Raw genomic sequence first — 17,224 nt, 5'->3', positions numbered from 1 at the left:
GGTGAACCATTGGGTAACAGCGACTGGAGATTACGGGAGTGTCTTAAACACAAATAAGAAACACCTAAATATTGCGAAATGCGGTCACTACTGTCTTTTATAGCTCCTTCTATGTAAACTAGGTGAGACAAACATCAAAGAACCAAAATCAAAAGCCGCGGGCATCATACAACATGGTGGAACGCCAAGAGACAAAGCTAGTTGCTATCTTTATGAGGTGGACAATGGGGATGACTGGAGTGTAAAAAGGATAAAAAGATAGGTGGCTTCACCACCATATTTCGCAAAAAGAATGAAAGAATCCATCTGTACATTACAATTATCTAAATGGAATTATAAGGACCCAAAACACGAGGGGTGGCACAGGTGGTGGCAGGTAATCGTCAGAAAGTATCACTCTATAGATTTTTGTTTGCTCAAAAAACTAAAAGAAGAACAAGATCACTCTATAGACTTTTGTTTGCTCAAAAAACTAAAAGAAGAACAAGGAAGAGTGGAAGTAGAGATGGAGGCAATACTGCTTGGTGAACCATCACAAAAAAAAAAACACAAAAAAAAACAACAACAATATTTACAAAAAGAGGGCAGGATAGCAAATTTAATTTCAGAACGTGAAAACAGAAGTAGATTTGAATTTCTACGTGGAATAGCATACATTTTTACTTTCTCGTATAGAGAAAGTATTGTAATCGTGCAAAAAAAAAAACAAGATTTTTACAAATCTCGACGTTTTACACCTCACTGATACGGAAAAACATAATTTTGCAATCTTGTCCGTATGTCTGTGTGTCTGTCTGTCTGTGTGTAAACACGATAACTTGAGTACCGTTACAGCTAGGTTGATGAAATTTTATATATAAGTATTTTATCAAAATCGTAGATCCTGATCAACTTTTGAGCGATTTCCGATAACCGGAAGTGGTACTTTTTCTACTTTGAATTTTTCAAAAGCCTATAACGTGAGTTCTGTCTCAGATAGATAAATGAAATTTCACATGTAAGTAAAAGATTTAATTTTCTGCCTTCTGTCAAATTTTGAGTAATTTGAGTAAAAATTTGAGAACGCATTTGAATTTATAAAGTACTAATAATATCCCGCACTATTATGCACAATTTATTTGGCGTGCAATTCTATTTTTCTATGAGATTTTATTCTATTTTAAATACTGTTCCCTACACACCCCACTCAAGGAAAAACTGTATGGGGCACCCGCTGATCTGGAGACCACAGTCCAGTTCATACACGAAGTTGGGCTTGTTGTTTAATTCCTCCATCATATACTTAATTAAGAACGAAGAAGAAGAAGAAGAAAACGGATGGTGAAATTAGACTTTTAGAGAATGCTGGAAAGTCTCTCTCTGGGTGCCGACGCATAGGAAAGCGTTTTTTTTTTTTTGCGTTTGTGTTTGCATTGTGTTTGTGTTTGCGTTGTGTTTGTGTTATGTTGAGTTGTTTGTGTTGTGTTGTGTTTGTATCGTGTTTGTGTTGTGTTTGTGTTATGTTCGGTTTTGTTTGTGTTGTGTTTTTGTTGTGTTTGTGTCATGTTTGTGTTGTGTTTGTGTTGCGTTTGTGTCGTGTTGTGTTTGTTTTGTGTTGTGTTTGTGTTGTGTTTTTGTTGTGTTTGTGTCGTGTTTGTGTTGCGTTTGTTTTGTGTTTGTGTCATGTTTGTGTTGTGTTTGTGTTGCTTTTGTGTCGTGTTGTTTTTGTTTTTGTGTTTATGTTGTGTTTGTGTTGAGTTTTGTTGTGTTTGTGTCATGTTTGTGTCATATTTGTGTTGTGTTTGTGTTGCGTTTGTGTTGTGTTTGTGTTGTGTTTGTGTCGTGTCGTGTTGTTTTGTGTTTGTTTTGTGTTGTGTTTGTGTCTTGTTTGTGTCATGTTTGTGTTGTGTTTGTGTTGCGTTCCGTTCCGTTTGTGGCGTGTTGTGTTTGTTTTGTGTTTTTGTTGTGTTTATGTTTGAGTTGTGTTTGTGTTGTGTTGGTGTTTATATTTGTTCTGTTCCCAAATTGGTACATTTAAAAATGATTAACCGTGGCAGAGCACGGGTATTCATCTAGTACATATATATATATATATATATATATATATATATATATATATATATATATATATATATATATATATATGTATGTATATCAGGTTGAAACAAGAATGGTTTTATAGTAAATTAATAGATATGGTGTTACACCTAGCCCGGACGTTGATTTTCTTAACAGTTATTGAAAATATTCAACTAAACATTTTATTCCTCTGTAAATTTTGCAGTTGGTATAAAACACCCCCCCCCCCTCTCTTCCCCCCCCCCCCCCCCCCACTCCCCCGTGATAGCTTTAAATTGAGCACAGTTAATAATAACGATAATAACGATGCTTATCTATAGTCAGCTATTAATACAGCTGGATGTAGCATTGTTTTCTTTATAGTTAGCAAATTGGTGTCACTCCCCTAATGTCGGAATCTTCAATTTAAAATACTTTAAAGACTTTTTAATTAATTAATCATTAATTGAACTGGTAAAATTATTTTTCTTCTATTTATTTGGCAATTTTTTTGTCAGGTGTCACCCTCCTAAATGGTGTCCACACCCCCACCCTTTGCCTTGCGACGCCTCTTGGTGTAGGCCTAGTCCTGCAAACCCTGCTTTATAAATTGCCTGTGGACAACCCTGCTTTATAAATTGCCTGTGGACAACCCTGCTTTATAAATTGCCTGTGGACAACCCTGCTTTATAAATTGCCTGTGGACAACCCTGCTTTATAAATTGCCTGTGGACAACCCTGCTTTATAAATTGCCTGTGGACAACCCTACTTTATAAATTGCCTGTGGACAACCCTGCTTTATAAATTGCCTGTGGACAACCCTGCTTTATAAATTGCCTGTGGACAACCCTGCTTTATAAATTGCCTGTGGACAACCCTACTTTATAAATTGCCTGTGGACAACCCTGCTTTATAAATTGCCTGTGGACAACCCTGCTTTATAAATTGCCTGTGGACAACCCTGCTTTATAAATTGCCTGTGGACAACCCTGCTTTATAAATTGCCTGTGGACAACCCTGCTTTATAAATTGCCTGTGGACAACCCTGCTTTATAAATTGCCTGTGGACAACCCTGCTTTATAAATTGCCTGTGGACAACCCTACTTTATAAATTGCCTGTGGACAACCCTTCGCTGTTGTCAAAGCGTGGGCCAATCATCTATGGTCGAAAAAACTTCGGTCAACAGCATCTGTGTATAAAATTTATATGAATGATCGGAAAATCATTTTATGTTTCTATGCACTTTAGAAAGAGCGGTGGCATTTTAAAATTAAAATATACAGGAATGAGAATCAAATATATGTGTCTATGTATACACACATTTAAAAGACTTTTAGTAGAAGTGGAGGTTGGACAAAATGGTTACTTTTATGCAAATAGTGGTCATACAATTATTTGTTCAGAGCCAATATGGCGGAAGCGATTTTGTCTGGAACCAATATGTCAGGAGCTGATTTGTTGGGACTCAATATGTCACGAGTCAATATGACGGGAACCATTTTGACGGGGATATTTTGATTGGGTCGTTTTGTCTGGGGTCGATTAGATGGGGCTGTTTTGACCGTGAACCAGTTAAACAAGAAGTTCAGAAATTCTTAACGTACATAATACTTAAATAGAAGCTAAATATAAATCACTTGAAAACAAAATTAGCACATTGCTTATTCGTTTAACTTAAGCCTCAAAAAGAACTATAACTATGCAATATATGCGGTCTATTTTTAAAATAGAAAAAAAAAATGTTCCTTTCAATAAAAAAAATTGTTCCTTTCAATTCTTTTTAGCAAATATTTGTTATATAAGACGTATCATCGAAAATTGGATATCAGCGCTTTTATTTTTGTTTCCATTGAAAGTATCTTATTTAGCAATTTTATTTAATTAGTTACATCATCTCTCAAATGTATATATTTAACTTATTTTTGTAATGAAACAAAAATGTAAGAGCAAACATATTTTTCCCTAGCTTTGTGATCTGCATGTTTACAAAGTTCCAAGCGAATTATGGCGGGAAACGTTCAACAATATTCTAAACAATGTCGTCACAGAGACGGTGTCAGTGGGGATTATCAGGTGAGTTCTCTACTATGCAGGCATCATACGATTGCATTTACACACACACACATATATATATATATATATATATATATATATATATATATATATATATATATATATATATATATATATATATATATATATACACTAGCCGTCCCAGCCAGGCCCTGTACTGGACTCAGTGAAAAACCTATCACTATATGTAAAGGACTGTGATTTGTATGTTTATTAAGCAGCATATACCCCCGGCACTGCCAGGGTTTTGGAAATATATTCATCTTCCAATTAAATTTCTATATACAAGTATGGACTCATAACCATAAACCTAACTGTAAACTTAACCCTAACCACAACCAACCACAATCAAAACTAAAACACAAACAGAAGTGGCAACACAAACTACCCTCCACACATACCTACCCTCACTACCTTCCACACATACCTACCCTCACTATCTTCCACACATACCTACCCTCACTACCTTTCCCACATACCTACCCTCACTACCTTCCACACATACCTACCCTCACTATCTTCCACACATACCTACCCTCACTACCTTTCCCACATACCTACCCTCACTACCTTTCCCACATACCTACCCTCACTACCTTCCACACATACCTACCCTCACTACCTTCCACACATACCTACCCTCACTACCTTCCACACATACCTACCCTCACTACCTTTCCCACATACCTACCCTCACTACCTTTCACCACACAAGTCATCCCCTGGAAATCGACCTCTCACTCCAAACACAAAGGCTGGGTAAAATCTTTAAATTTTTGGTGTTGAAATAGCCACCTCCAATGGCAGTTCTAAATCTGTAGTTCTAAAAGTTTGGCTATTTGGTTTCTGAGATCTTTAGTTCTAAAAGTTTGGCTATTTGGTTTCTGAATTCTTTAGTTCTAAAAGTTTGGCTATTTGGTTTCTGGGATCTGTAGTTCTAAAAGTTTGGCTATTTGGTTTCTGGGATCTGTAGTTCTAAAAGTTTGGCTATTTGGTTTCTGGGATCTGTAGTTCTAAAAGTTTGGCTATTTGGTTTCTGGGATCTGTAGTTCTAAAAGTTTGGCTATTTGGTTTCTGGGATCTGTAGTTCTAAAAGTTTGGCTATTTGGTTTCTGAGATCTTTAGTTCTAAAAGTTTGGCTATTTGGTTTCTGGGATCTGTAGTTCTAAAAGTTTGGCTATTTGGTTTCTGGGATCTGTAGTTCTAAAAGTTTGGCTATTTGGTTTCTGGGATCTGTAGTTCTAAAAGTTTGGCTATTTGGTTTCTGGGATTTGTAGTTCTAAAAGTTTGGCTATTTGGTTTCTGGGATCTGTAGTTCTAAAAGTTTGGCTATTTGGTTTCTGGGATAGGAGTTCTAATAGTTCAAATGCAGGAATTTAACACTTACTGCAGGAATTTAACACTTACTGCAGGAATTTAACACTTACTTGTAATTGTGTTAAGGGGGAGTGCTGGAGTGCTGTTAAAATGTAATCAAATGCACAATAAAATAGCATAGAACTGTATTGCGCACACATATCAGATTTAACAATATAATCCAGACCACTAGTGATCAAGTGAAATTCCAATAGCTCAACCAATACATTAGAAAGTAACTCTTCCATTGACTTGATCTAACCTAGGGTTCCTGGAGACCTACGGCTTGTAGACATTCGAGAAGAAATTGTTCAACAGCTCCAGTTGGATGAGCTCGTCCCTTATGTTTTCCTGAGGAGTGTTGGCAGAAGTCTTACAAGGGTAAGTCTTACAAGGGTAAGTCTTACAAGGGTAAGTCTTACAAGGGTAAGTTTTACAAGGGTAAGTTTTACAGGGGTAAGTTTTACAGGGGTAAGTTTTACAAGGGTAAGTTTTACAAGGGTAAATTTTACAAGGGTAAGTTTTACATGGGTAAGTTTTACAAGGGTAAGTTTTCTTTACAAGATCCTTTGACTAGCCTTTTGTTGTAGATTTTATCCTCTGTCTAGCATTTGTTTCAATAAATTTTTTCCTCTGTCTAACATTTGTTTCAATTAATTTTTTCCTCTGTCTAGCATTTTTGTCTAGCATTTTGTTGAAGTTCATTATAAAAAAGTATCCACTGTTCTACCCCACCCCCTCTCACAAACCAATCACAATTTGAACCAAAGAGAACTTCACTAGGGTGCTGTATTTTATTGTTTTATTTATCAACTATTTTCATGAAACTTATAGTCCTACCTTTCAAAATATTTGTCATTAATTGTGTTGATTAGGATAGGCTTAATTTCACAAATGGTTAGTATTTAGTTTGAAATGGGATTTGATTTCCCTTGATACATGCTGTTATTTCACCATGGGGTAACAACCAGACTTCATTCAATGTTTCATGTCATATGCCACCCTACTCATGTCATATGCCACCCTCTACATTCTACCCACCTTTCTTTTTTTCAGCTAAGAACCAAACAGGAATATCAGTTAAAGGCCAAACATTTTATTCCACCAGTAGTAAGTTTTTTTGTCTTATTGTAACTTAGCTGAAAAGTTCACACAACCGCAATGGGTGCTTCCTCTGTTTCGGTTTGATCATTGAATGTAGTGGCCCATTGTGTTCCTATTTTAGGGTGCTCTTTAAAACTTGTATGAGTGCCATAGTGCTCACATTCCCCAGTTGACCATAACGCCTGATTTGATTTAGCTAACAATTATAGTAGCCCATTGTATCCATAGTGTATCTTTAAAGTATTTGGGAGCCAGGGGCACCATGTGGGAGCCCGGGGCACCATGTGGGAGCCAGGGGCACCATGTGGGAGCCCGGGGCACCATGTGGGAGCCAGGGGCACCATGTGGGAGCCAGGGGCACCATGTGGGAGCCAGGGGCACTATGTGGGAGCCCGGGGCACCATGTGGGAGCCAGGGGCACCATGTGGGATCCAGGGGCACCATGTGGGAGCCAGGGGCACCATGTGGGAGCCAGGGGCACTATGTGGGAGCCCGGGGCACCAAATCGCCTCCTGCTGGGGCTCAGGACGACACATCAATTTATTCATGGATTATGGTAGCCCACAGCATCCTTAGTACGTAGCCTTTTTAAAAGGAATGTAAATGCAGGCAGATGCACTTGGAACAGTTTTACTGTTGAATCCACTAATACAACTAACCCTGACACTAACCCTGACACTAACCCTGACACTAACACCCGATGCAGTATCCCCAATCAATGGTCACCGAAACCTAAGATGGGAACTCGGTGCTTCCAAGTTTTTATTGATACCAAATATTTTTAGATTCAGTGTGACCTTACAGGATTTGGTAAACATTCTGGATTGATTTTAATAATTAGTGGTATCCTTGCAGCTCCTATGCTTATAGTAAATATTTCAAAGGTCTAATTTATGATTTAATGAAGCTCATTACACTTAAGTGTCAATTATATCCTCTGGTGTAAAGAAAATAAATTCTATGATAGTATTCATCATATCAAGCCTTTGAGGGTGGAGTATATATTCCCAGGAGGGATGACAGGCAAACCTAACCTACTTTTGAAATGAACAAACTTTGTATGATTCTTAGGCCTATGCTCCTGAATTAATGAACAAACTTTGTATGATTCTTAGGCCTATGCTCCTGAATTAATGAACAAACTTTGTATGATTCTTAGGCCTATGCTCCTGAATTAATGAACAAACTTTGTATGATTCTTAGGCCTATGCTCCTGAATTAATGAACAAACTTTGTATGATTCTTAGGCCTATGCTCCTGAATTAATGAACAAACTTTGTATGATTCTTAGGCCTATGCTCCTGAATTAATGAACAAACTTTGTATGATTCTTAGGCCTATGCTCCTGAATTAATGAACAAACTTTGTATGATTCTTAGGCCTATGCTCCTGAATTATATATTCTTGAAACAACACAAGAGATAAGAGAAGCAATTGCCAGCAGTGAAAGGTCCTCTCAGTCTCCTCCACTCTCCAGAAGGACATCTCCAACTCATAGAAATTATGCTTTGTTTAGAAATGGTAAGTTTTGCCGCCAACTCATAGAAATTATGCTTTGTTTAGAAATGGTAAGTTTTGCCGCCAACTCATAGAAATTATGCTTTGTTTAGAAATGGTAAGTTTTGCCGCCAACTCATAGAAATTATGCTTTGTTTAGAAATGGTAAGTTTTGCCGCCAACTCATAGAAATTATGCTTTGTTTAGAAATGGTAAGTTTTGCCGCCAACTCATAGAAATGATGCTTTGTTTAGAAATGGTAAGTTTTGCCTCCAACTCATAGAAATTATGCTTTGTTTAGAAATGGTAAGTTTTGCCGCCAACTCATAGAAATGATGCTTTGTTTAGAAATGGTAAGTTTTGCCGCCAACTCATAGAAATTATGCTTTGTTTAGAAATGGTAAGTTTTGCCGCCAACTCATAGAAATTATGCTTTGTTTAGAAATGGTAAGTTTTGCCTCCAACTCATAGAAATTATGCTTTGTTTAGAAATGGTAAGTTTTGCCGCTCTTTCTCATTTTGACAAAAAATGTGATTTAGTTTGACCCTAGAACTTGTTGAACTTGTATTTAGATTATTAAATAATTTTTTTTTAAATAAGTAGGCTTCAGACCCTCCTATGTACAAATAAAATGGTTTGTTTTTATACCTTTTGGGTCTATAACTTGCCAGAACCATATCACTTACCCTAAACTCTCACTTACCCTAACCCTATCCCTTACCCTACCACTTACCTTAACCCAAACCCCAAAATTCACCCTGATCCGGAAAACTGTGTTTAATCAAGCATAAAAAATTCTAAGGAAAGACAACTCACCTCCACTAATGTCATTAGGGGTCGTCCATAAATGACGTCACACTCGTAGGGGGGAAAGGGGGGGCGTAACTTTGTGACGGTGTGTGATGAGGGGGAGGGGGGGGGGGGGGGGTTCAGATGATGGGACGTCACATTTTTGCATTAACAAAAAGTAATGTTAGAAAACCAATTTTAGCAGTTATTTCGCATTTTAGAAAACTGTTTTAATAAATTGTAATATGAATTGATCAAAATACTCTATGTTGAGAGAGTTCAGACAAGATTTTGGAAAAAGATGGATGTTTTAAGAAAAATTAAACTGCAATTTTGAGGGGGGGGGGGGGGGAGGGGGGTTTTAGGCTGAGGTGTGACCTCATTTTAGGGGTGGGGGGTTTGGCTTTTTGTGACGATTTGCGACGGAGGGGAGGGGGGGGGGAGGTAAAAATTGTCAAAAAAAGCGTGACACCATTTATGGATGACACCTTAATGTCACAATGTCATTAATGTCACAATGTCATTAATGTCACAATGTCATTAATGTCACAATGTCAATTTTTATTTTAGACACCTCTGTGGAGGGAATAAGGTGGGGGGATAAGTTAAACTTATATAGAATTATTTTTATTTATCTTTTCAATAATAAGCCTACAACTTTTAAAAAATCATAGGTCATTGGTCAATTTTAATGTGTTATTACATTACAACCAAGTGCAATAGGCCTACAGATGTGTTTATGATTTTTTTCACAACAGATATCAAACAGCGAAAGAGTTATGAATTAAACTATGGGCAAAAAGTAGTAAACAAAAGGCTAATTTTAGTAAACAAAGAGCTACAATCTAGTAAACAAAAAATAATATAATATTCTATAATGTTTCATTAGATACCCACACTTCATTATATAAAAAATGAACCACTATTTATAACTGCTAATCAAAACGATTAGCCACCCCAGCCCAAATTATGCAATAGATAGAGATTAGTTCATTAAACTTATATGCATAATCTTTGTATGCATATTTGTCATGTTATCATACATAACTTTCAGATGGGAACATTATTCATGTATCATTTTTTTCTGCACTGGCTAATGATAATTATCTTAAAATAATTAAATACAGTCAGTTCAATGAGAGAATCATCTGATACTAACATGTGGAATCTCATACTATTAATATTTGTATTTCAATTCATGGTGGAAAAGCCATCTAGAAATAACAAAGATAATTCTTGAAGAAATCTCTGGGTATGTCAGTTTTAATACAAATATCAGTTTGAAATATTTGTTTTTATTAAAAACACGTTTTTTTACATTTCCTTTATTGATCTTCACCACTGCATGCATGCATGTTGTGTCACCACTGTCTGCATGAATGTTGTGTCACCACTGCCTGTATGAATGTTGTGTCACCACTGCCTGTATGAATGTTGTGTCACCACTGCCTGCATGAATGTTGTGTCACCACTGTCTGTATGCATGTTTTGTCACCACTGCATGCATGAATGTTGTGTCACCACTGCCTGTATGAATGTTGTGCACCACTGTCTGCATGAATGTTGTGTCACCACTGTCTGCATGAATGTTGTGTCACCACTGTGTCACAACTGTCTGAATGAATGTTGTGTCACCACTGTCTGCATGAATGTTGTGTCACCACTGTCTGCATGAATGTTGTGTCACCACTGTATCACAACTGCCTGCATGATTGTTGTGTCACCACTGTCTGCATGAATGTTGTGTCACCACTGCCTGTCATTGTTTAATGCTTCTGACCTAACTACTGGACATAAACACACTGACCTAACTGCTGGGCATAAACACACTGACCTAACTACATAAACACATAACACATACATTTTTATTCCTGTGTTCAATATTGCACAGAACAGCATCAACTAGCACCCAACATAGTTCATAAAAGAGCACTCAGCGTAAACAGCACTTAATATAGCACTTTAATATATATTAAAGAAAACTAATAATTTTTATGTCTTTATTATATAGCAATAGGAAGACTTCTGGGTTACATGTGAACAGAGGCGTAGCGACCCTTCCCGGTGCCCGGGGACAAACTTTTCGATTTGCACCCCCCCCCCCCCCCCTTAAGATTTCGATTTGCAGCCCCCCTCAAACTTTCGATTTGCACCCCCCTCAACCTTTCAATTTATCTTTCCAACCCATTTCGGCGCCCAGAGACATATGTCCCCCCCTCCCGTCGCTACGCTACTGCGTGTGAAAGACAGTAACATCATACTGCATTTTCGACGACTTTTTTTTCTTTTTAAAATCATTGCTTCTCAATATATCAACAGATAAAATCTTAAAATTGACCTCCAATGTAATTCAATAACATGCAGCCACTATGTGTAGATTCCAGTACTTATACTTTTTATTAGCTTATTTTTACAAGGTGTTATTAATTAATAAATGTTAAAAAAATATGTTTTTAGAAAAATAAATAACGTTTTTTAAAACATTTGATTCAAAGTATTTTGACCAGTTTTATAAAAATGAATACCATGATTTCAGTAACTTACAATTGAGCAGTTTATGCATCGTTTTATAACTATAAGCAATACAGTTTAAGTTTATTAACTTAGTATGAAGACTAAATGTAGTTTTTTTAAAAAAGGACATAAGTCTATGTTTTGTCATATGGCCCCTCGTATGTTTTGTCATATGTCCCTCCTATGTTTTGTCATATGTCCCTCCTATGTTTTGTCATATTGTCCCCTTATGTTTTGTCACATGTTTTTTAAAAAAGGACATAAGTCTATGTTTTGTCATATGTCCCTCCTATGTTTTGTCATATGTCCCTCCTATGTTTTGTCATATGTCCCTCCTATGTTTTGTCATATGTCCCTCGTATGTTTTGTCATATGTCCCTCCTATGTTTTGTCATATGTCCCTCGTATGTTTTGTCATATGTCCCCTTATGTTTTGTCACATGTCCTTCCTATGTTTTGTCATATGTCCCTCCTATGTTTTGACAAATTAACTGTCCTATCATCTGTATGCATGTGATACATTAATGACTCAAATCACAAATATCTTAGATCTGAAACAAAATTTATTCTCCTGTAAACTACTGAGTCCAACAAATGTTTTTTTCTTTGCTGCAGGCGATCAAGAAGATGCCCATATTTCTCCAGCCCACAGGTACCACCCCCTACCTAAAATAGACAAAAAGCCTGCAGCCTCCCCAGACCCGGACCCCAACCCTTACAACTCTGATGACTCTTCCTACAAGTACCATGACCCGTATGACCCATACACCCAACCCTCTCACCACACAGCGCAGCAACACCAAGAGAAAAATCCTGCCACTGAATGGGATGAGATGCCGGCACACACAAGAAAACAAGGGGCGCTTCATCTTTCACGCGCTCGCAACAGCTCCCCAACCAAACTTGTGAGAGCTGTGGACCGGGATGATGATTCTGATACTGCACACATTTCAAAAGATGAGAACTACAGAAAGTACAGGAGAGAAGACAATGATAACAGGATAAGGTAATTTTTTTTTTTAAACTATTCAATAGAGGCGAGCGAATTGACAAGAATCCTTCCATAATGTTGTTGACATGGAATAAAATCGTGCTTTTTTAGATTTAGCAAACAAAGCGACCGTAAAAATAATTTAAAAAATTAAAAAGTAAGCCTAAAATTAATTCAGAAATTTTATATTTTTAGAATTAATGCTAAAAAAGTTGCAAATACAGAGACCTTGAAAATAATTTGCTGAGTTTAAGGCTACATTTCTATTTATTTTCATCAAGCCTAAGTTATAACCGGATGTTTCACTCTCGTAAGACAAATATTATTGATCAAAAACTATTTGTTTACAAAACTTTGCAGATAAAGTTTAAAAAAAAAATGCAAATTTAAACCCCAAGACCTAGTTTTCCTTTTTTATCGCTTACAATGTGTACAATAAAATAAATAGAAATGTAGCCTTAAACTCAACAAATTATTTTCAAGTTCTCTGTATTTGCAACTTTTACAACATTGCTTCTAAAAATATAAAATATCTGATTTATTTTTAGGCTTAAGTTTTTATTTTTTATTATTTTTCTGGTCGCTTTGATTGCAAAATCTAAAAAAAGCACGTTTTTAACCCATGTCAACAATGTTGTAGTAGATTTGTACTTAGATAGGTAACACAACAGACGAGGAAGCCATGTTCTATGCACACCACGTTTTATTCTGAATCGGAAACAGGAAGCACATGCAAGGGACATCACTCAAAACATTATAAAATATAAGACTAATACAAGAAGAGTGAGTTCCCTTGAATTCACAAAGCTCAATATATTACATCCCTTTACCCTTAGTAAATAATAACATAGCTCTCAAGAGAGTGAATGATAGTATCTTTCAATTAACAACACTTCAAAAGTCAATACAAAACATTATATGATTTGAATCATTTGGTAGATTAAATCCTTACAAACAAACGCAAAATATGCTACAACATAATTGTCCTGTTTGACCTTCTCAGTGGCTTTTGATTTGGTGACTCAAGATTCTGACCATCTGGACTCTCTAGCTCAGGAAGTCCAGGATCTAAATCATTAATTCCAGAATTTACATTTTCTGACTCTAGACTACTTGGTTCACTCATATCAACAGAACTTGGTTGTGGAAAAACTGAGTTGGTGTGAACTGGTCAGATCTGGTGGGATTGATAGATTTACACTTATTATCTGCACAAGTTATTTTTAACTGGTCTGCGTGTCTACGGACAATAAGTCCATTATTTGTTTTTACTTTATAAGACACAGGTCCTGTACATTGAACAATTTGACCTGGCATCCATTTTTCCCCTCTCCCATAATTTCTCAGATACACATTATCATTAACCCCAAATTCTCTCTCAATGGATGTTTTGTCATGATTTACTTTTTGTGTATGTTGATGTTGGGAAACAGACCTTTGAACAGTTGGATGTAGTAGGTCAAGATGAGTTTTAATTTTCCTACCACATAGCAATTCACATGGTGCAACACCTGTTGTTATATGAGGAGTTGTGCGGTATTTGGCTAAGAACCTGTTTACTCTTTCTCTGAGAGAAAACTTGTTACCGGTACTCATTTTTACCATAGCGGTTTTGAATATGCCTACCGCTCTTTCAGCCAAACCATTCCCAGCAGGGTGATAAGGTGATGTGGTTATATGCTCAATACCATTTGCTACACAAAACAGTTTAAACTCATGAGCAGTGAAACTAGGCCCATTATCTGAAACAATTTGATCAGGTAATCCATGGGTTGAAAATATTTCCTTAAGTTCTATAATGGTATCACTTGCAGTGATTGTGTTCATGATTTTAACTTCTAACCACTTAGAATGTGAATCAATAACAATTAAGAACATTTTGTTCATGAAGGGTCCTGCGAAATCTATATGTATACGTTTCCATGGTTCGATTGGCCAGTCCCAGTTTTGCAAAGGTGCTGTAACTGGTTGCTTTGAATGTTGTGCACAGCTTGAACAAAGCTTTACATATTTTTCAATATCAGCATCCATATGTGGCCACCAGAACCACGATCGTGCAAGACTCTTCATTTTGGAAGAACCAAGATGAGTATCATGTAAAGTTCTTAAAACTTCTTTTTGTAACATTTTAGGGATAATAACCCTTGACCTCCATAGCACACATCCATTTTCTAGACTTAACTCTATTTTTCTTATTTTAGATGGCCTTAAATCATCATTCACTGACTCTTCAGGCCAACCATTCTTACAGTACTCATATACTTTTATCAAGCACTCATCTTTTTGTGTTTCTCTCTTAACATCATTCACATTTATATTGGAGTTATCCATGATAGTGAAAAGAACAAATACATCTTCTGGTACATAACTAAGGCTTTGGTTTTTTTAAAGGTAAACGACTAAGACTATCTGCACTATTCTCAGATCTAGGTTTGCATTTCAATTCATAATTGTATGCAGCTAGTGTGATAGCCCACCTTTGAACCCTTGGTGAGGCACGCTCAGGCAGGGGTTTGTTTTCCCCAAACAAACCCAGCAATGGCTTATGATCTGTAAAGATGGTGAACTCTCTACCAAACAGAAACTTGTGAAATTTCTTAACACCAAAAATGATGCCTAAGCCTTCCCTATCTAACTGAGAATAATTTTTGTCAGCCTGGTTCAAAGATCTACTGGCAAAAGCAATGGGTCTGTCACCATTTTCATCTATGTGGGATAAAACTGCTCCTACACCATCTGGTGAAGCATCACATGTTAAGATAAGTCTTTTCCCTGGGTCATAGTGATTTAGCAAGGTGTCAGAAGACAAAGCTTCTTTTGCTGCATTAAAAGCAGCATCTTGTTGTTTACCCCAGTGCCAAGTTGCATTTTTCTGCAGCAGCTTGTACAGTGGTGATAGTTTACCAGACAGATTCCCTATGAACTTCGCATAGTAATTTATCAAGCCCAAAAAAGCTCTTAGCTGTTGGGTATTTTCAGGTTTGGGTGCTTCTTTAATGGCTTTTGTTTTCTCAGGTTGAGGTCTGAGACCCTGCTTGCTCAAACTATAACCCAGAAAACTAATATCTGTCAGCATGAATTGACATTTATCTTTGTTTATCTTTAAACCCTTTTCACCAACTATTTTCAAGACTTTATCAAGTGTTTTAAGATATTCTGTGTCATTCTTACCAGTTATGTACACGTTGTCAAAGTAAACACAAACATTGGAATGTCCTGAAAAATACTGTCTATGACAGCCTGGAAAATTCCAGGGCTAGATGATATACCAAAGCAGTCTTTCATATTGGTAGAGTCCCTTATGTGTGTTTATTGTCGTATAGACTTTTGAATCTGGATGAAGTTCTAGTTGAGTGTAAGCATGACTGAAGTCTAATTCAGTGAATTTGTCTCCTCCTGCCAAATTCAAAGCAATTTCCTCAATGTTAGGAATAGGGTACCTATTTAGCTCTATTTGCTTATTCAGTGTAGCTTTATAGTCTCCACAAATTCTTACAGAACCATCCTTCTTTAACACTGGCACAATGGGCGTTACCCAATCGGAATAGTCTACCTTCTTTATGATGCCATTAGATTCCAATCTACTTAGCTCATTTTCAATTTTATCCCTCATTGCATAAGGTGGAACTCTAGCTTTGCAGTATCTTGGATTTGTGTCTTTAATGCTTATCTTCACTGTCCTATCATTTAGTAACCCTGAACTACCAAAGACACCTTCATTTTCAGATACAACTTTATCTATTGAAGTAAAACTAGATTCTCTTGCATTGTTCACTGAAAATATACTCCCCCAGTCTAACTTAATATCAACTAATCAGTTCCTACCTAGTAATGGTGGTCCGTTTCCTTCAACCACAAGAAGAGGAAGTTTAACACTTTGACCATTATAGCTTAAATGAACCATACACTCCTCTATCACCGGAACATTGTCACCTGTGTATGTTGTTAGGCACTTGTGACATGGTTGTAGAGGCACTGATCCTCCTGTGACAACGTCAAAGTCCTTCTTTGTGATGACGGTTAGAGATGCTCCCGTGTCAAGTTGGAAGATGATGCTCTTACCGTTGATACAAACTAGTACATTGATGGGAGCATGACTTGTTGATTTCACAGAGAACAGGTTGAACTCCGGCTGCGGATCAGTTTGAGCATTTTCACAGGTAGAGTGGTTCATTGGTTGGGTTAGGCTGTCTTGGTGACAGTTAACATAGTGCTGCCTTTGGTTGCGGTACTGTCCTGACTGGCTAGATCTAGCAACAGACGAAGACTTTGCAAAGCAGGCCTTGGCAATGTGACCTTGCTTACTGCACTAATAGCAAGTTGCTGACTTGAACTTGCATTGATGAGATGCATGGGGACCGTTGCATCGATACCATTTTTGATAATTATTACTAGATTTAGATCTAGGATTTGAACTTGCAGGCTGTTTAGCATAAGTTGAACTGCTCTGATGGGGTTGGTGTTTGTTGACTGACCTGCTGTCCACTGCATGGATCCCTGAAAGCGTTAGAGATCTTGCCGCATCGGATGACTGCTGGAATGAAGTTGCAAGTTGTATTGCTTTTTCCAATGTTAGATCTGACTCGAGAAGCAACTTTCTTTGAACATCAGGGCTATTTACACCTGTCACAAACTTTTCACATAGTCTGTCAGACAGCGTGTCGCCGAATTCACAGACGTAAAGCAGCAACATATTCTGATATTGATTCGTTTGGTTGACGAGTCCTACCGTCAAATCTGGCTCTACACAGGAACTTGGGTGGTGTGGGCGCATGGTGGTCTGTTAGCAGTTTGCTCAGCTCGTTAAAGCTCTTGGTAGCTGGACTAGCTGGTGCGCATAAGTCCTTTAATAGCCTAAA

The 17,224-nt window shown here is 37.1% G+C and overlaps 1 protein-coding gene across 6 annotated transcripts in view; it reads left to right on the top strand.

Moving 5' to 3' along the window:
* Nucleotides 1-17,224, top strand: part of LOC131946388 (spermatogenesis-associated protein 1) — a 62,006-nt gene that overhangs the window by 27,464 nt on the left and 17,318 nt on the right. For 5 of the 6 annotated variants that reach the window (XM_059307119.1, XM_059307118.1, XM_059307121.1 and 2 more), the window contains exons 2-6: nucleotides 4,007-4,113; nucleotides 5,736-5,850; nucleotides 6,526-6,579; nucleotides 7,953-8,094; nucleotides 11,990-12,380. In XM_059307119.1, coding sequence (XP_059163102.1) covers nucleotides 4,007-4,113; nucleotides 5,736-5,850; nucleotides 6,526-6,579; nucleotides 7,953-8,094; nucleotides 11,990-12,380 — 809 coding nt within the window. The remainder of the gene's footprint in view (nucleotides 1-4,006; nucleotides 4,114-5,735; nucleotides 5,851-6,525; nucleotides 6,580-7,952; nucleotides 8,095-11,989; nucleotides 12,381-17,224) is intronic. The other variant, XM_059307124.1, reaches the window with a different exon arrangement.

The sequence above is a fragment of the Physella acuta genome, unplaced genomic scaffold (genome assembly GCF_028476545.2).
Source record: "Physella acuta isolate Inbredline_101_S28 unplaced genomic scaffold, ASM2847654v3 ptg000557l, whole genome shotgun sequence".
NCBI classification, from domain to species: domain Eukaryota; kingdom Metazoa; phylum Mollusca; class Gastropoda; family Physidae; genus Physella; species Physella acuta.
This window is presented reverse-complemented; position numbering and strand designations above follow the sequence as displayed.